This window comes from Prinia subflava, chromosome 1, assembly GCF_021018805.1.
Source record: "Prinia subflava isolate CZ2003 ecotype Zambia chromosome 1, Cam_Psub_1.2, whole genome shotgun sequence".
NCBI classification, from domain to species: domain Eukaryota; kingdom Metazoa; phylum Chordata; class Aves; order Passeriformes; family Cisticolidae; genus Prinia; species Prinia subflava.
In genome coordinates, this window is record NC_086247.1 from 47,234,279 (window position 1) to 47,255,268 (window position 20,990).

At 42.0% G+C, this 20,990-nt stretch overlaps 1 protein-coding gene across 1 annotated transcript in view; it reads left to right on the plus strand.

Moving 5' to 3' along the window:
• The window catches only part of ANKRD29 (ankyrin repeat domain 29), a 32,203-nt gene extending 12,276 nt beyond the window's left edge, over positions 1–19,927 (plus strand). Inside the window, exons 5-10 of the mRNA XM_063395379.1 lie at positions 3,507–3,605; positions 6,470–6,568; positions 12,257–12,355; positions 12,825–12,920; positions 13,973–14,071; positions 15,321–19,927. Of these exons, the coding sequence (XP_063251449.1) occupies positions 3,507–3,605; positions 6,470–6,568; positions 12,257–12,355; positions 12,825–12,920; positions 13,973–14,071; positions 15,321–15,404 (576 nt within the window). The 3' untranslated portion in view covers positions 15,405–19,927. The remainder of the gene's footprint in view (positions 1–3,506; positions 3,606–6,469; positions 6,569–12,256; positions 12,356–12,824; positions 12,921–13,972; positions 14,072–15,320) is intronic.
• The last annotated feature ends 1,063 nt before the right edge of the window (positions 19,928–20,990 follow it).

Below are 20,990 nucleotides of genomic sequence, written 5' to 3' on the forward strand. Positions count from 1 at the left end.
TGCAGGTTGAACAGTATGTCAGAGGCTGTTTTTCAGCAGGCAGTGATTGCAGAAGATCAGTTCTCCTCATCTGTACCATATTTAAGAGATGGTAAAACAACATATAATTAATTCTAAGCCACTTTCAGGTGATGGTGACAGAGGAAGGGGGTTGGCAAATAGACAGGGAAGTCTGCACCACTTAGTGTGGTCTTACCCAGTGCTGCTTTTCCAAGTATTTTCACTGCAGATCTGTTATGTGCTGGCAGTGAGGAGGAAAGGCTATGGGGAGGACAGAAAAATTGTTTCAGGGGAAGAATTGCAGAGGTAGCTGGGAAAAGTCCAGCTCCTATCTGAGCTGGAAATATTTGCAGTGCAGGATTAATAGAAGCATCATTGTGTCAGGAAAACAGGATATGAGCAAGTAGTAAACCCAAGGCAATGTGCCATCTCGAAGAGGTTGCGCAGTGGCCTCCTGCCCACTGCAGAAGGGGTGATACCCCCAGGAGCTCCTCAGTGCTTGCTCACGTGTCCAGCTGCCCTGCTCAGAGTTTCCAAGAGGCTTGCCAGTACCAAAGACGCTGCTTCAGCTTTTTACTTAGCTGAAGCCAAAAAGGAAAGAGGTAATCACGTAGCTGACAGGGATGTTAAAGCTCCATCATTTACTTTTTTTTTTAAATGCCCTACACCTTATCTGCTTTTCTTATGGTCTATAAAACATTGGGGTCTTCAGCTAGAGCTTGATGGAGTAAAGTGTAAGAGAAAACCAGATGGAAGCTCAATAGAGGGAAGAGGAGGACTGAGTTTGCTCCTACTAATAAGCAGTGCACTTTCGCACTGTTTGACAATTCCTTGATTTAACTAAGGGCTGTCTTATCACATGGTCAGTGGAAAAGTTTCCGGCCCCCAGCTTCCCTTGCTACAGAAAGGTGTATATCTGATGTTTCACAGTGGTACCCCCAACTCAGAGCATGCAGAGGAATCCAAATCCCTTCTGTTGAATGTATTTAGCTTCATATAGCAGACAGGAGAGCAGGTCTCAGAGCTCAGTTGTCTTCCTGATCAGGAACCAGATCTTTGAGCCCAGGAATTGTTACCCAGTTCTCTCCACTGCAGTAAATATTTGATTCAGAGTGGACAGATGGAATTGGGCACCATCCAATGCTCCTCTTCTAAACCCTGGACTCTGATCAGACTGGTCTAGGAAAACTTGGTCACTTTAGTCTGAGGGATCCAAATGGTGTATTTTGGAATTGTGTTACTCTTTAAAAAAAATGTATCTGTCTAAAACTGTGTACTGGGTTGGACCAAACACTTGGTCAGGAACCCCTTTTTGAATTAGTTAGACATGTCAGGAGGGAGTGTTGCCATTCTTAAATGCCAAGCTGTCACATCTCCCAAGGTGGGATCACACACTGGGATTCCAAGCATTGGGCTTCAGGTCTGCTGTGCCAGCTGTGGTTAGCTTTGCAGGCCTGCCTTTTATTTAGGACCTGTCACTTGGTTCCCTACAGGAATTATGATACTAACCAAACAATCTTCTAAAAATAACAGGAGTTTGTGGAGAACACAAGAATTTTACAAAACAAAAGCCGGACCATAAAGCAATAAACAAACTTCTTCCATATGCAACCAACTGAACATGTCTATTTACTCTCTATACAGAGAACTTACCGTATTTTTAAGCTTCCTAAAACTTTTCCTTGCCTGCCTCTCGACAGAGGACCTTCAGTCTGGATAGCATAGTTTCTCTTCTTAATTTACTAACCTTTCTTTCTCAACTTTGTTCAGGGAAAAAGTCGTTAAAAGTTCTCTCGTTTGTTTTGTTTTGTTTGTAGCCCTTTGATCTGGTAAGTCAATTGAGCAATAGGGCTTTCACCTGGTTAGGGAGAGGAAATAGGTTTAATGAAGCTATTAGCTTTTCCATTGTCTTTTAAGTGTGTATATAGTGTTTTTTAATCCAAGCACAATTGTGATTGCTTTTGTGTTTTGTTCAAGCAGTTCCCATTAAATTACAGTAGTTTAATTTGGCAGGAAAGCCTAATTTCTCATAAGAGAAACTTAACTCCAACGACCTAATTACACACTGTCTTTACTGAAATAATCCAGAATTAATAGGCAGTTCCTAGACTGTCAGCCTCACAACAGCCTCACATCTCTGGCTTTGCTGACACCCAAGCCTTCTCTTCTTTTCACTGTTGTAGGCAGGAAGGGTGAATATGAGGTTTTGGGGGTAGCTATAAACAGTGCCTCTGGGTTAGTTCAGTTATGTCAGAGCTTGAGTTTTCACAAGGCTATTACAACCATTAAATTGCACCATTGATTAATAAATTTGGTTGGCACTTCTCATTATAAAAGATCCATTTGGTCACTCAAGCTTTAACTTCTTTTGTGGCTCTCTGCCTATGTGGAAAATTTCAGACAACTTTGGAGTTGTTTCAGAGAACAGTTCTAGGCCAAATCACAGTGTTGTGTCCACATTAATTACAGCTCCAGAAACCGTATTTATCTGAAATACTTAAGATAGCTTATCTTGTGGAGGAGGGGCTTGAGACTGGGAGAAGGCAGGGGAGGAGAGAGAAGACCTGTGGTGGGGACATTTTGGGATGTGCATCGTCTTTGCGCTATGGCATGGTGCCATCCCAGGCAGAAGATGAGAACTTTCTCTCCATAGCTGTGTCTGAAATACTGGTAATTTTTGAGTGGGGCACAGCACATGTAAGATGGCAAGACCCACGTTTGTTGTCTCAGTTGTTTCAGCTGGTTTGGAGTCAATCACCAGTGACACTGAGGTGTTTCCCTTCTCAGCTAGCTCCCAAGGGAATGTTTCCACAAGCAGGGATTGATGCATGTGCCTAGGTCTCCCTTTAGTGGTGATGTGCAGCAACTCTAGCTGCCTGGGATTGGTCCTACCTGCAGGGATCGCATCTCAAGCAGAAGTAGCGGTGCTTTCCCTGGCGGTCATGCCTTTGGTCGGACTCACAGTTCCACAGTCAGCTAGCACACTTTAAAATACTGCCTCTCTACTCAGCTTCAGGCCAACAATCCACCAATGAGAGGCAGAACAAAACAGGGCACAAAGGTTCTGTCCACAGAAGAGCAGATGATCAATGGACTCTGGAGCAGTGGAGAGGTGTGCTGTCCATCCATCGGTGGAAGAGTTTGGCAGGCATGAGGAATTTGGCTGTAAAAGGAAGAGACGTGGAGGAGCTTGGAGTTATGAAAGGAACAAAGCTTCTAAGGATGGCAAGGCAGAAGATGAGGAACGAAAAACAGAATTTTCTTCGTTCCTTTCCCTCTCTAAAAAAACTTAGGAGAAAAAATTTATATAGTGACTGAGCCAAGTTGAAAGATTTACATGTCAACACTTGGCTTTAAAGTTATGAAAGATTCAGTAGCTACTCATTACAGAACTGCTGTGAGCCAAATTCAGAAAAGTCTCAGAGTTTGGCTCGTTTTTTAATGGTGATGTTCAGCCCAGCACCTGACCTCTCACCTGACTGTACCCATTCTTTGCTTTTTCACAGGACGGAGGCACAGCTCTCCTGGCTGCCTGTCAGTACGGGCATGCAAAAGTAGTGGAAACTCTGCTGAAGCACGGCGCCAACATTCATGATCAACTCTACGTGAGTTATTTGACACACACAATATTGACAATGGTGGTGGTGGAACAAATGTGCTGTTGCTTGGACAACAGCAGACACCCTGGCTCCAGCACAGACAGGCATTTGCCAAATGCTGCAGTTTTATAGTACTCTGTTCCTCTAAGTTGTAGATTCTGTTAACTGTCTGCTTTTTGTGATGCTGAGAGAAGTGGCACAAAATCAGAAAAGATTCTTTGGCTGCCTTTTGGCTCATGATCTGTATGGAGGATATGTAGCAAAGCTGGAACAGACTTGTGCTACCCATTAGCCTTGGATAAAAGAGCATATCATGTTCTACCACAATTCACAGAAGAACAAGTAACTCTACAGCCTCTGAAGTACATTCATTTTCTGCCAGAAAGAATAGTAAAAATTAAAATTTTTTAATAACTTCAAAACATTTTTTAATATCAGTTAAAATTATGTTATTTGGTATTTGTGAATCTCCAGTTTGCCAGTGTTTTGGGCAAAGCAAGGTTAAAATGGCTGAACTGATGTTGTTTAGTTGACTTTTCAGAAAGTTGGATTGAACCAATGAAGCTCTGGATTTAATTTACTCTAACGGAGAAACAGATAAGTTGAGCTTTTCGGCATTCAACAGAAACGAGTAGCAGATTTTGCCTGTGCTTCCCACCACTCTTTCCTACCCCAGGGCACCCAAGACTGACAAAGAGGAAGTTGTTTCTCCAAGATATATGAGTTTTTTCAGCTGTTTCCGTTGGCTTAGGATCTGCAGGATGCTGTTGCACTCCCAGTTCTTACTGGCTTGCAGGGGAGCTGAGAGCTGGTGACTGCAGAAGTGGTCATACAGGGATCCCCACCCCAGTGCTGCCTCACCCCTCATTTATAAAGAGGGTTGTCCCACCCTTGCTGTTGTGCAAATAGGAATTGTCTTTCTGATCTGAGGGCAGTGATTCATCCCTCTGCAGGGTAATCCCAGGGGCTGCCACTCAGTTTAAAAATAGCTATGCTGCCACACCTGCAGACTCTTACCCAGAGGTCAAAGCAGTAAAATAACTTCCTTGTTGTCTCTCCTGGAAATGAGCAATATTTGCTATTGGATTTTAAAATGTATTTTTATTGCTCACAGACATTGGGCAAAGCCAGTCAGAAACAGTTGTGTAATAAAATAAGAATATGATCTCTTGAAAAAAAGTGTTGTCTAGCTCTTTTTGTGAGCCAAGCTGCATTTGTCATGGTACCTGGATGGCAGCTTCACTGGCAGCCAGATGGAAGGGGATTTTGAGCATATATTTGGATACTCCTCCCAAAACCATCAAGATCAATGTTTTAATCTAAAATTGATTCATGTGAAGGGTCAGGAGAGCAAGAGACAAAGGAACACCCTGACTAAATAGTATTTCTTGCAGAAATGAGTTATAGTCTCAAAAAAGCATTCTCGTTACAGCATCAGTTCAAATCAAATGAGTATCATTGAATGCAAGGTTCTCCATCTTGATTGATCCTACAATAAGGAGCTTTTTTAAATGTTACACAACCTTGTTTACTTTCTAAATTGAAGTGTTCACTGTCTCTGGAAGAAGCCTGCAACAGCTCTGATACTGCCAGGTTTTTTCATATGCTCACACAGCAACTGGAGAAAACAGCCCATCAGAGGGCCCAGGGACAGGCATTAATAGTTCCAGCAGACATCTCTTTTGTTTACCAGGACATTTGTCTTGAAATCAATGTCAAACATCCTAAATTCAGTCCCTGAGGTACTATATTCAGCTCATGCTTCACCAAGTCTGTGCTGAATTTTTCAGTTAGAGTAGCTGAGCACACTCTCTGCAGGCAACAGCTTTTAGTCCCAACAGAGTGATATGCCAATAAGGTCAACAGCAGGCTTTCATTAGAATACCCTGTATTTTGTGATAAGCACCTGCCTGAGTTGGCATGGGAGGTGTACTTGCACAGCTGAGATGCAGTAAAGGGGTTAATTCCTGTCTCTATTTAAACTAAAAGATTCTCGCCTCTTGGGAAAACTTGTCCTGGCACATCCTGTGCTTAGTGCTGTGGATGTAGGATGGGTAAACACCTGTCCCACCTCCCACCCTCAATACAGATTTCTACTTTTAGTTGGTTAGATGGATTATAATGCTGTTTGAAAATTTTCCATCAAAATCTTAATGAAATATGACTTTTTTTTTTCCTATGGAAGAGGTTTCTCTGAAGCAAAATTCTGAGAACATCTGCATATGAAAGACATGTCAAAGAAAAATAAAGCTCTGTGTTTGTTCACAATTTATTCTTTCACAAGCTTTTTGCAGGAAATATTTGGTTTCTGATATGGCTATGAAATACTCTAAGGTTACTGTATTACAGGTGAAGTCCTTCTACAAGATGTGCCCTAGCAGAAGCATGATGGTTTCTGGGGTGGCACAGTATTATGGCACAGGTCTTACTCCTTCAGCTTCCAGGGCAGACTTCAGCACTGGGGTTTGCAGTCTTGCAAAGTGCCTGACACATTTCCACCATGTATCCATGTAGCAGAACACTTCAGCATAAACATATGAAAGCTAAATGAACCTACATTGCTTTACAGGAACTAATTTCTAGTTATGTAGCTCAGTGCCTCAGTGAACTAGACTCTCAGTATTCCAGACACGGGATTTAATGCTGGATTTGATATATGATGGGAGCCAATATTTGTGCATACTGAATGAAAATGTTGCCACAGTTTATTATGAACTAGACTTTGCATTTTGGTAGTTATTTCTTGAGTATGGCTGTGTATCTGCTGTTACAAAGCATAATGACTAGAGAACTTAATTTAGTTTGATTTGTTTCTGTGTGGAAAATGGCTTTACTTCAATGCAGTGTAAGACAGATGTGTTTGTTCTTAGGATGGAGCTTCTGCAATTTTCCTGGCAGCACAAGGAGGATATCTGGATGTCATCCGATTGTTGCTTTCTTCAGGAGCAAAGGTTAACCAGCCACGACAGGTATGGTCAACATTTCAGGGCAGAGCTGGGTTCTAATTTTATAGTTATGAAAATTAACAGTGGAATTTTCTCCAGGCATTGAGTTCCTGTGGAGGTATTTCATTGGAAGGCAATTCGTGGCTGTGACAACATTCTGTGTTTTAGTTGAGATTGGTAATATGATTTTGAAATTAATACCTCAGACATTTCTGAAGGAATTGGAACTGAAAGCTCTGCTCTAGATCTACACTTTACACCCAATGAGCCACCATCCCTGGAAGTTTTTAAAAGACAGTGCAGATGTGGCACTTGGGCACATGGTTTAGTGGTGGACTGGGCAGTGCTGGGTTAACAGTTGGACTCAGAGGTCTTTTCCAGCCTAAATGATTCTGTAATCCTAGAGCAGATTAAACCACTGACTGCTCCTTTAAACGGGTTTGAGCCACATGCATGTTTGGGTCGGGCACCAAACTGAATCGAAAGAAAAAAGAAAAAGAAAACCCTCCAGCTGTATGAAATGTTAATGTAAGGGCCTTGCACTACCTCTTGCAACTACAGAGCTGTTTGTGTTGTACCACATTACTTTTGAGCCTACAACATCCCTGAGTTCTTTTGAAAACTGTGTGAAAAGTTTTTGAAAATCTGGGAGCTCTAGGAGGAGGCAGTACTAAATTGTATCTTTTGAAATCTCCATACTTTCAGACGTGTCTTTGGTATCAAAGTTTATCTTTGACAAATATTTTTATTTTTACTTTTGTTTATTTGTTTGTTTTACTTTATGTCATTCCTGTGCACTCTGAAATTCAAGCATGAGTATTGCCTTCATCTCTGGAAGTTCTTGATACACATGGAAAGCTTTTCTCCCCATATCCAGCTAGTCACTCCAGTGGGCCTGATATTGCAAACACATACAACCAGCAGCAGCTGTAAGCATGAAATTAGCTCCTCTGCAAGCAGCAGAGCTGCTCTTTGATCATTAAATGGGAAGCGTGAGCTAGATTTGTGGCTGGTTCAGAGATCCCTTCTAGGGAATTAGGGGCTGGATCCACTGTGCATCACTGGATGCTGGAGTTAGGTAAGGTATACAGGTAAGGTACATGGTATACAGAGACATGTATGAAAGCTCTCTTGCTTTCCAAATAAAAGAGTTTCTTAATTGCTTAGCTGTTTCCTGACTCTAAAATCAGTACCTAAACAGCCAGAGGTGGAGTTTACACCCAGCACGTAGAAATGTCTGGTTTCTCTACCTGCTTTGAGAGACCCTCGCCTGTGGTCTGCTGAAACCCTGCAGGCAAGGTAGCTGTCCTGGGTCTTCACTGCACATTTGAAATTGATGGGATAAGGTCTTGTCCTTGTAATTAGTCATGCATGTCAGCCAGGTGGCTGTGATCACTGACTGCAGCAAGTGAAAAAGCAGCAGGCAAGAGCAAATGAGTGCAAAAACTCTAATAACAGTGGACAACGTGGCATGAGACAAGCTCTGCCAGGTATTTTCAGTATTTCCTTTCATTGCACCAAAAGCCTGACAAATCATAGCCTGGCAGCAGACACTGATCTATATGCTTCTGCTGCATGTGTAGGTCTGTGCACTCTCCTAGCTGTGGTGTAAGGAAAGAGGATTAGTATTTTAAGTGACTTAACTGCTGCCCCTAGCCCCACCTCTGAGCACCAGAGCTGTGCTGGCAGCTACCCCCTGGACTGATGCCTCAGCTGCTCCTAGGTTGCCTCCACACTGTCACCCTAGAACAAGCTTAAGAAATGTTAAAAGCTGTGTTAATTAAGTCTAAAGTTTCAGTGTAGAAGGAGAGACCAAGGTATGCATTAATGCCTTTTAAGTAAGTCAGAATAGGGTTGGGGAGCTTTAGATCTAGCTGAACCCTGTTGCCATTAAAACTGCATTCTGCTATCTGTAATTATAGTACAGCTAATTCTTTCTGACACTATTTTTTTAGCTCACTAATCCAATTTCTACCACACAATGTTTCATGAGGCATTTGTAAACATTAGTTGAGGCAAAGACTTGTCTCTGTGTGAATGTTCCTCCTGGCTCCTCTGTTCCATCTCCAGCAGGACAGACCTTCCTTGCTTGAGGGTACCTCCGATCCCTGCTAAGATTATGCCTGGATAAGTGCATGGCATTTGTATTTGGGCCCACTGTAATCTGAAGCATTTCCTTAACAAATGGAACATTTTTACTGTTTAATTAGTCAAGTAATGGTTGGATGGACTTCAGTCTCTTTCTTACTAACAAATGGATTTGTACTTTGTAAGGAGGTGGTGTGCTGGTCATGAGGAATGTAGCTCCAGTTTCAATGCCAGACCACTCTCACTCTCATTTACAAGCTACACTGCTCTCACTGTGGTAGAAAACATTTCCAGGCAACGTTACCTCAAATACAGGGCTGCAGAGTGCCAGGTGTGAGTTCATCTTCTCCTTCCTCATGGTGTCCAAGTTTTCCTCTCTACCTTGGGAATTTGGTGGCTTAATCCATGGACCTGCACACGTGCATCTGCCTTCTACATCTCCTCCTGCTGCTGTAGTGGGTACTGGTTCCTCCTCGGTCTGGTGTCCCATCTCCCATCCCATGGGGGTATTTCTGACACCACAGAGCACTTTGGATGATCTTGTGCAAGCCCTTCAGCTCAGGTCTCACAAGACCAAATAGTGAAACTTCCTGGAAAGTTTCTTCCCTGGCAATGTCCTTTCTCTTGGGTTGTAATTGCCTTCTGCTCTTGCCAATATTGAGAAGCTGAGCAGGAATTCTTTTGTCATCTTTTTGTCTAGACAGAGCTGAGGGCACTGTCTGAAGCCTGCTACAGGAGATGTTTCTATGCTTCTTCAACTTACAAAACAAAGCTGTAAGATTCTTTGCCAATGTTGTTTTGGCAATCTATGTCCCAACAGGCTTTATTCTGGCTGGCTAAGCAGATTCAAAATAACCTGAAAGTTAATGACCTTTTTCTTAGTACATGACATGCAATTACACATATATGTAAGCCAGTAAATTTATACAGGGTGCACTTCAGCAAGCAAGCAATTTGCTACTGGCAAATTAGGTGTAGTAGTGCAAGTGTCTAATGGGCAGAGCAGTGGAGGAGATGACACTAAGTAGCCTGACAGTAGAGGTTGTCTGCCCCTGGAAATACCTACTGGAAATTTGAGGGGTCTTTCACTTCCCACCCTAATCTGGCCTTTTCTAAAACTTCAAGCCATAAGCAAAAGTTGAGATTCAAAGATGCAAGATGAAGTCATTAGTTAATGGATAAGAGAAAGAGCATTAATATTTTCAGTCAGAGTATATTTGGAACTTCTGGCTGCTGGATATAATAAGGTGTTGTCCATATATACAAGCTTGTAACCAAATATGGAAAAAAGAACACTTTTCAAACATATGGGGTATTTAAAATTATTCTAGGAATGCAATGATCTGCAGTCTGCTGGGTAGGCAGAGGGACAAGGAAAGGAGAGTAGTTTTTGAACTGCATCTTTCCCTGTTATCATGTTTTTCTTGACTCATCTTCAAGCCCTAATATCTAGGGCTTGAAGGAATTTTCATGTGACCTCTTAGTAAAATGTAGCATCGGCTTTGCGTCATTCAGAAATATGAAAATGGACAGAAACCTCATTTACTCCACATAAATATTATAGATATTTGCATAAACCTGAGTGCTAGATGCTGGTTTTTTAAGAGAAAGAAGCTGACCATAGTCAATGTGAGCCCATCATTATCTTCACAGTCTTTCTTCTCTTCAGGCTAAGTCCTTCAATACAGCCACTCTTCTCCATAATGTACTTTTGTCTCTATCCTTTAGCTGGGGTGCTGAGGATAATGTCTGACAGCAGTGATATTACCCAGCATTTGCATTTCCTTTTGCTCCTTTGCATTTATACCTGAAAATAGGGGGTGTTTCTACAAACTTCATTGTGAGTAAACAAAAGCTGCTTTTTTTCCTATGCTGAGCTTATGTTTTCATTGCTTGTGTAAATACAAGCATGGATTTGTACAGCATTGGTTCTTCACACAGATTAAATTGTGTAGGCTGCTCTCAGATATTTTCTGAGTTTTACAGGCTTTTTCAATGCACCTATTGCTATTTTCTAGAGCCCTCTGGTGGGGAGAGATTATAAAAATATGAAGTGTCAGCTTGCTGGTAGGAAAAATAAATAAGTTGGAGAGGGACAGTTTTTGCCATCAAATAACATCACATACTCTGTATACAAGACAGCCTTTGTTATTTTTGATCACAAACAACACTCATATTAACAGGATATATACCAGAGTGAGTTCAGTCTCTAATTTCCATGAGTTCATTTATAGAGAAATTATACAAAGGTAGGCAAAGATCATGTTCCTCACCACTTGAGAATACTGAAAATCTCAGGATGTGCATTTATTCCTTCTCAGAATCAGAAAAAGGGAAGCCCAGATTATTATATCAAAGGAAGAAATAACTTTTCTGGTTTTTTGAAAGGATTCATTCACTAGTCCATGGAAAGCAGAGAACTGATCTACCAATGGTTTTCTGAGTTGAATGAGCAAGTCATAGGAAGCTTCAGCTGGCACTAGGAAGTGAGACTATTTCTTTGATCAAGGTGGCAATATCTTATTTAATGTAAAAAGTTGATTTTTCCTGAAACTTCTCATTAAGGCTGTTTTTGAAGTCTCATTTTAGTTCGTCTTCCTCTTTTGAGCCAAGACTTCAGGTTGTGGAGAGTGGTGAGGGGAACTGGCAAGCCCTAAAGGCAGAAGCAGCCACTCTGCTTTGTGGGGCCTCACTTCTGTGTTGAAGTCCATACAGACAAAGCCTTTTTTAAAGGTTCATGAGAATCAGTTTGGCACCACATAACTGCTGGTCTGTGATTATTTTTTTTTCTCCTGCAGTCTGGAAAATTAGGCTATCTAGAATCAAAAAGAGGAAGAGACACAAAACTAAGTTCTACTTGCAATGAGAAATACTTCTAGTGCTTCAACTCGCCTTTGCAAGGGAAATGGATCACAAAGTTTAGCTTACTCTGAATGTGCATTTTATTTTCTGAGGTTTTGTGCTCAAATGATTGCATAGGACAACTTTTCCAAAGCAGATTGTTTCATGCTGGATCCCTTGATAATTGCCTTGTTTTCTAGTGGAGTTTTGAAGATAAAATTTGTGAAATACTCACAAATACTCACCTTCACTGTAAGGCAGGATGTTTTTATCAGATTCACTGAGGGTGAATAATGTAATTTAATACTGAAAGTTAGTGATCACCTTGAATTGCTCTCTAGCTTCTGTAAACAACTTTCACTCCCTATGTGCAGGCACCCAGGTGCCAAATCTGCCTGTGCATGCTGAGGTTTGTCTGTATCCTCTGTCCTATCCAATCACCTAGAGTTCAAAGTACACAAGATAGCTTTAGCCCTTATGTTTCAAACTTCTCTGTGTATTTTAGGCATGGCTGGTGCCTTACTGGGCTTTAATTTCACAGAGCAATGCACATTTCTGGCAAACAGTGCAAGAGAGGGCAGTAAGGGAGGCTGTACTCCACAAACTGAAGCAGTTCTAACTTGATCCACCAATCTACCACTTGGGTTTGAACACAGCTGTGCGTTTGTCTCCCTGTAGGATTTGACTGAGTAACTGAAGTACATCAATTCCAGTCAGCTTGGGCAGTATCAGAGGGCACAGAGCACTGAAGTGAAGCCCTGAGCAGTTGTGTTTTGTTTGCAGGATGGGACAGCTCCCTTGTGGATTGCCTCGCAGATGGGTCACAGCGAAGTGGTGCGAGTGATGCTGCTGCGGGGCGCTGAGCGAGACGCCGCACGCGATGTGAGTAGCACTTCCTCCTGCGCTCTGTCTGCAGCTTCATGCCTCATTTGGGGGGCTGTAAGGCAGCCTGGATGGAGGTTGGTGCCTCCAGAGTCCATCCTGTTTGTCAGGTTGCAAAGTCCCACCACAGGTTTCCTTTTTCCCATTGTGTCTGGGACAGCTTCCTGGAGGGACCTTCTGGAATAAGGGAATGGAAATGTCCACGCAGTTGAGAGATAAAGATGGTATATGGTGTCACTGGTTCATTTTATCCTGAAGCTTTCACTCTCCAGAGGAATAACCCTCCAGGTACCCTAAAAGCAGCAGCACATGCTGTGGAGGTGCCCCCTCAAAGGTGATGAGCAGAGGAGATTGTCCTTTCAGATGTGTGGGGAGAGCTGGCATTTCCCGTCCGGCTTTTTCTTCCCCTCCAGCTTCCCCTGCAAGGGAAATGCAGGCAAGCATTTATGACATTGCTCTTTTTTTAAAGGATGGTACAACTGCTTTACTGAAGGCTGCCATTAAAGGCTACAACAATGTGATAGAAGAGCTGCTGAAATTCTCTCCCACGCTTGGTCTGCTGAAGGTTAGTAGTGAAACACTGAGATGTTTTCAGGCTGAACACAAGAAGACAAAGGGTCTGATGAAAGACCTGACACTTATGACTGCTCTAGTGGAAGATGATAGGAGTTTGAGACAAAAAAAGTCAAGACAAAAATGAAATTATCCTTTTTAGCCTTAATGCCACTCACAAATTTTTTTAAACGAAACTGTGAATTTAATTCTTGGAATGAGGAAGCATATTATGTCACAGAAAAAATTCTGCTTTTTGTTACTTGATTTTATTTCTACTGTAAGTAGATTACTCTTGACTGTACAGTTTTAACATTATACCCAGCCTTCTACTGCATTTAGTCAGCAAAATAGTGTCCTAAAAGATCTGTTGTGAGCAGATTCTCGACTTGATTTTGTTTTCCTCTGAATTCATAAAATGGCTTGAAAAGTAACAGCTATTTGGAAGCTGCTTTTTAATGGCCAACCTAATTTTATGTGTCCATAAATCACATACTTTGATAGCCTCTGTGCATGCAAATGATTGGCAAACATAATATACTTGAAAATGTAGGTGGCATCAACTTAGTTATTAATTTTGAGTATGAAATAGCTTCCACACATATCTGAACTCTCAGTTTGCAACCACAAACAAAAGGCCAGCCGTAAAAACCCCCACCAATCATCTGCCTGACACTGAGGACACTAATCATCAGAGAGGGAAGATAAAATGCACAGATGGCTTCCATTACTGCTTGTGCTTCTGTTTCACTTGTTAATGGCTGATTTTGCCAGGCAGAAACAAGTGTTGTGTTGATGTCACCTCTGATCTATTGACAAGGGTGATTATTAAAAGGAAATACTGCTGTGGTAAAGTGAACTTGACTCTCGTTTTTATTAAAGCATTTGAAATCACCTCCTTCACATCACACTCGGCTGCCAGCACCCAAAATCAGACCCTTTGCCATTGATGACCTAATCTCTCCCGTGTTACCTCTGTCTCACTCGTAGGTCTGTTCTTTGTGTTTCACTGCCTTTTGCTTTTCTTCCCACGCATGGTACAAACCCCTCCACTGGCATTCCTAGAACGGGACCTCTGCTCTCCATGCAGCCGTCCTGAGTGGCAACGTGAGGACAGTGGCGCTGCTCCTTGAGGCAGGAGCAGATCCGTGCCTGAGGAACAAGGTGGGTCTGGGCACGCCGTCCTCCCCGGCGAGGAGCACAGGGGTACAGCCCTGTGTGCCATCGAGGTGGGGGCAGACCACGGTTCTGTGTGGAATTCAGGGCATTCCCAATACAAAAAAAAAAAAAAAAAAAAAAAAAAAAAAAAAAAAAAAAAAAAAAAATCCCAAATTACACACATCTTTCCCATATCTTACGTGGATCTCTTATTTTTTTTGAATTAGTTTTGCATTCTTTTCCTAACAGCAATTTTTCTACAGAAAACTTACCACGGTTTTATCCTGTGAAGTGTTTTAATGTTACATGTTTGATAATTTCTGAGACTGTCTTCTTCTGACGTGTATCTGAACTCTTTGCTGCTGGTTTTGATATGGGTTTGTTAGGCTGTCAATGAATGGTCTGGCACTGACTTCTGGTTTATGACTGGGTGAGTGAAAGTTTGTAAAAGAGGTAATCCGGCACATATCTTGTAAATATTTTGGTCATTTAATATAAAATCTGTGGCTGTTAATTTCTGTATCATTCTACTTGATGGCAGCACAGTTAATGCCACTCACACAGCAGTCTCTGTTAATAGACATTTTGGGTCTATACTGTAACCTGAAAATGTACAAGATTTTCCTGCTACTGATAATGATCTGCAGCTGCAGGATATGCAGTAGAAGAAAGTGTGTGGCTGAAACCTCTCCTACTGATTTTTTAAAAAATTTTTTACACATGCCATTTGGCATGAAAGAATATATTTGCAGGACAGAATTACTGATTTTCAGAATTGGATTAATCATAAATACTTTGTGTTACCAAAATTGTATTCAATAAATTAAAAAAACAAGAAACTCATGTTCTATTCCCAACCTTACAGCATAACGATTTCACAGCAATTTAAGTCATCCCTTGGAATTCTATGGACATTAGTACAAGAGGATCTGCCTCATCTCCCCCAAAAAATCAGCAGCTATCCTCTCCTTTACTTCTGTGGCAGAAGCATAGGGAGCCCAAGGGCATTTAGCCTGGACAGTCAAAATAAGCTGTCACTCAAATTCCATTCTGAGATTGTCTTGAAGAATTAAGTGAGACTGGAACACTGAAAGATGGTTTCCTAAGGTATCTTCAGCAGTGGTGGAGACAACACTAGAAAAAACCCATGTCTGATTATAATGACCAGTACAATCTTCTGTAGAGTGTAATGCTTTCAACCATGATTGGGATATATTTGTTCATTTCTGCTAATCTCAGGGGTTTTTTATTCCAGGCAAATGAATTGCCAGCAGAACTAACAAAAAATGAACGCATCCTCCGACTCCTCCGTGCAAAGGAAAAGCAAAGGAAAAGCTAATGCAGCCCTGTGGCAGATGCGGTTTGACAGAAATGTGCCCTGACCACAAGTAGCATGACAGTAATCCTAGTTTGCAGAACTGATTAGCCTGTTCAGCACACGCTCCCTGAATGCACCAGGCCCTTGTCACAGGGTGGCCACGGGCTGGGACCTCCGTCCGGCATCGCTGAGCGCGGGACCGTGACGAGAGCAGGGGGTGGCCCCGGGGCTGCCTTTGCACCGCAGCCCTGCCTGTCCTTCAGGATCCCACCCATTCCAGCACTGATGTTTGCTCCCCATGCATCCTGGCACAGAAGAGCACCCCTGCTGCTTCAGACACGCATCCCCACGCTGTCATGGCCACAGCTGTAACAGTGTGGGTAGGGAGCACTCGGCCCGTGTGCCAGAAGGATACCTGGTGCTTAATCTGCCTGTTGCAGCTCTTTGGATTCAGTAGGTCATGGGGCAGCCCCGTGACACCCCTGCCCTCCCTTTGCTGACAGTGGCCATTCCTCTCTACCTCCAAGTGCCACGTGAGACTGGAGGTGAGATGCCGCCTGAGCCATCACAACAGCAAAAGTTCTCCTGTCAGCCCAGGGCTGGGGTAACATTTTTGATACTACATGAAGCTCCATAAAAATAATCAAGAGTATTACAAATGATGCCAAAAGCTACCAACTGAAGAAAAGGCAAGGGGATGTCCTCTAAGCTGCAGCATCTTGATCTGCCAATCTGTCCAGAAGCAGAAACACAACAGAGCAGTTGATTTTGCGGTGCCTACGCAGCTTATGGGGATCCTCCCCCAACCTTGTGCGGATTTCTGTGGGTAGAGGAGGACTGGTTGCTGAGCAAACCAGCCATTCCCAAAAGGGTATTTTTCCACAGGTGCAAGTACATCAGAAACTCAGCTGTCAGGCACAACAAACTGCACAGATGCTACACAGGTGGTATTTGTATGTTCTGCATCCAGATATGTGGCACTATGGTTTAGCACCCACAGCTACTATGCAAAGCACTCATTCCCCAGGTCTGTGGCAGGGGCTAAGGGAGAAGTGCACAGTGTACAGGTGTTTCAACAGTTGGTGAGAGGATGACACGTAGCCATACCTGAACAGGCCCACTATTTATTGCAGACATGGAAAATGAAGTCTGAACAGCAGTTTTGGCCTTTGTTGTGGTTAAGACATTTAGACGTGCTACTAGTGCCTGTGTGGGGAAGGCAGTGCAAATTGCAGGTGGTTTGTGAGAAGGTATGTTTTAACCATATTGCTCTAAGACACCCCATTAAAACCCAGTCATTTCTGCAGTATAAACAGTATATACCATGTCCTGTTAGCCACAAAAATATTAGAGAGTTATTTACAATAAGTTCAGGTAAAAAGTTAATTCAGTACATAAATCCAGGCACTCCACCTACTTTCAAACCTTGGCAAATTACTGAAGAATTGCTCTAAAAGTTGAAGGCAAGGAAGATTGTAAGGACACAATATAATTCTTGCTTAAGAAATGTCTGCCTAGGATTCAGCTGAATTGCTGCACTTTTGCTTTGGTGAGTTAGAAGGAAATCTGTCGGTGAGCTAAAACAAATGAATGTAGCTTATGTATTGCAAATTAGCCATATGAATTATCAAAATATAAAGAAATTCTTTTTGTGAGTAAGTTAGGTAAGAAGTCAGTGTTCTGGTGAGGAGAACAGAACCAGGTGTACCTTTTCTTGCATGCTGGAACTCCTATTCAATTTCTATTCTGCATTAAATAGGAAAGCTCTAAGTTTTCCAACAATGTAATAAGAAAAATTTATTTGTTTAGGTAATTTATGCTGCTGTATTTTTAAATTAAAATAATATTGTGCCTAACAGAAACTTGCAGATGAACTGGTACAGAACCAAAGAATTATGCAAGAAGCTTAGAGGATGACTGTATCCAGGGTTAAGTTCTGCAAAAGACTAAAAAATACTGAGCATGCAGAAATCTCAAGAGCCTTATTGGGTTCTTTAATTGCACAGCATTACAAGGAAGTGCACGCTAACTTCTTTAACAAACAACACTGGAGAGGACAGGTTTATTTGGAGCCTCCAGTAGGCTGAAGATGAACATACTATTTTGGAGAACAGCAGAGGGACTCTGGGCAGCCTGGCCTCAATTTTGAACTTTCACCCTAAATTTTCTACAAATCAACAACTGGCAACAACCACACTCTCAAGATGAAAAGCCCTTTCATATTTGTAAAGGAGGTGAATAATCATTGGAAGGTCTTCAGTAGCTATGCAATAAATACTCTTAATATCAGACAGGCTGTAGTAATCACACCGTCCTCCTAAGAAATGTGGAAGCATCCATTGTTGGTGAGAATCTCCTATTTTTTCCTGATAGCAGAGCACAGGAGAGAGGAAAAGGCAAGCCAACAGTGGTCCTGCAACAGCTGAAGTAAGGAAGCTGAGACAACAAATGCAGGTATCCAGTATCTACAGGTGGCCCTTCCTTTCTGCCAGGTGTACTTTCTTGGCAGAGTTGTCTCATCCCAAAGGGAGCAGTTACTCAGCAAAGAGCTTCTTCAACTGTGTCTGTCCATGGGAAGATGCATGTCTGCTCCTCACCACTTAGAGGAGGACTTTCCAAGTCCTGTGTCCAGCTGCCTCTATGAATGGTCACTGCAGCTGGGGATCTCTTGAAACATGTGAAAACCATCTGGGTCCCTGTATCCCTTACTGACCTTCTGAGAGGATGCAGTTACCAAGTCTTTTTTTTTTGAGTGATCTTGTGCTATTACGGGCTTTTCTTACTTCTGAACAACATTTGAAATGTGGAGCTAGCACAGGTTGAAGGGAGAGATTTGTTGGTCTCTTCTTGCTCTTGTTAGTGCTGGCTGATACAACCCACAGGCTGTCTGGGGGGGTCTGTCATGGGGAACTGGCACTGAAGTCTTTCTCTGCCTGATTCAGGCTGAAGTTGAGTCTAGCTTCAGAAAAGACACTATTCAACCAACATGAGACTTCTGGCATGGAAACCTTCTTTTTGGGAGCATTTGTTTCATCTTGGAGCCTTTGGAGAGAGGGATGGTTTCAGTTTTGGGCTCCCTGTAACCCAAAGGTGCTTAATCTGCCTGTATATGGGCTCTAAAGTTGCAATACTGTTTATCACCATGCAATTAATATTTTCACAAAGAAACCTTAATAATTATTAGTATTTCTGTAGCTGTTGTTATCTTTAAAGTGTTCAGTAAATACTGCTGTGGTTTGTTTGTTGTATTAAAATGGAAGCCTATTTTCCCTTGGTGGCTGAAGTGATTCACTAATATTGTCAGTTGTTTTTTGCAAAGTTCTGGTGCCTTTTGTGTAAGGTTTTCCAAGTGCTCTACAGACACTATGATCTTTGTAAGTTCCAAAATGCATCGCCGAGGAAAGCAAGGAAGCAAAATATTTCATTCATTGACCAATGAAATACAGCAGCTCTTCATCAGTTCATGTCAACAGAAAGGAGTAAATTTAGACATTCAGATTTAGAAATTATGAGGCACTAAACTAGTTTCATAGATGACAGGATGAAGATAGATATAATATAAAGATGTGAAATAGAGCTGGGACAGAATAACACGACAAATTTGTTTCTGAGTTGGGTTTTGGGGTTGCTTTAATATCATACATATCTCCATCTTACACCCCAAAAGAATAAGCTCCATTAGCACACTGATTTCGGATTTGCTTCTCTGCACATTCAGAGCCAGAGGCTCAGCCTGCTGTCCCCTCTACATTTATGCAGGTGCTATTAGCTTGGTGACTTCCCATCATCTGCAAGTGAGTACAACAGATGTGCAATCAAGCAAAAGGCCACACCAATGAGTCAAGGGAAAATATAGGGCATTTTACATTTATTTCATTAGTAGCAAGCCATTGTGTGATAGGGATGAGCACAAGGAAAAGCCTGCAGGGTCTAGAGAGAAGTGACATCCCAGCACAGATATAGTAGTGGTGGAGCCTCATAGGTTCCAAAACACATGGAGCTCTTCATTTAGATTATTACTGCAGTGCAGTGTGCAGGGGCATCTATTCAGTAATGATACAAAAGGCAATATTGCTCCACTTGACTTGCACATGATCATCTTCTCCTGGAAGGAAACCATCTCACTATTGATTCACCCACCTTTGTTTAGCTTAGAAGAGTTGAGGGGATTAGAGCATGAGCTCAAATAGCTGCAGGTCATATTTAATGTACTTTACAACAATGATTATCTGCCTCAGAGTCAGAGTTAATTGCAAGAATAATTCAAACCTCCATTTTCAGCCAGTCTTAGTGACTATTGGAAAATCCACAAGTTAACCAAATCTGGCCTCTCAGAAATTTCAGAATTGTAGGACAGAAAACCAGGTAGCACAGACCCCAGCCCATTTGTACTTCATTTGATATGAACACAGAACAGACATAAAATACAGCCCTTGTCTGGGAACCTTGAGTCATTGGTATTAGAATGTTAATGTTTGCTAGGAGCCTAACCAAAGGTAATACACAAGGCTCTTTTTCCCAGCAACAGGATATTGTACTGCACCCCTGGGTTTTCTGTTGTGATGAGCTACATTTTGAGTAACTCATCATCAAAAATTCCTATGGCCATAACTCAATAAAGCATCTCACTCTATTCAGAGAATATAAAGGGAAAGTACTGTGACTTGTTCACGGCCTAAATCACTACAAAGGATGATTTCTGGGAGTGAAAAGCTCCTCAATTTTGCACATGAAAGCATATCAAAACAGTATCAAGAGGCTGAAACTAGACAATTCAAATTTCAAGCTGTGGATTTTCAAGACTGAGGATAATTATTTCAGAAACAAATTGTTGAGATGGTTCCTTCACCATTTGAGTTAAAAAACCCTCAACAATTGCTTTTCATTCTGAAAGATGTGTATCAGCTGAAACATTTTGTGTTTGATGCAGGAATTACTCGATGAAATTATATGATATACAGGAACTAACATTATGTGATCATAATAGTCTCTTTTGATCTTAAAATATATGAATCAATACACTTTTTGCTTCACCTCCTCTGTGACTTAGAGAGATGCAAACTCTCATGGGATCAATAACAGGACCATATGCCTAGCAACTGGCAATATGAAATCTGAGACACATAGCTAACTAAGTGGTCTCTAGATAATCCATTTTTCTCTCACAAGGTTGAGAAGGCATTTTAACTGGACTAATGCTTTAATGTCCTGCTTTAAATGTCAAGTCAGTTGGTTCAAAACTGGCACCAGAGCTGCGTAGTGCTGTACCTTGCCAGGGAAAAAGGATCAGCAGAATGATCTGGGATGTGCTGTTGGGGAACATAGCTAAGTGAGGAAGGAACATGGGACACAACTTTTTGCAATGGCAGATGGCTTGGATGCACAGATGGAGCGTGACACTAACCTACAGTGCAGACCTGAAACAGTCTGCAATTTTATATGCATTGCACAGATATGTTCTTGTCTGGTATGTCTATGCACATGCATGCATACATCCAGTATACGGAGATAGGCTCTCATAATCCCCTTGGAGAAGTGATATCACAACCTCCTGAGCTGCTTTCCTGGAATACATTGCATAAGAGGCAGAAGAATAATCCCGCTTCC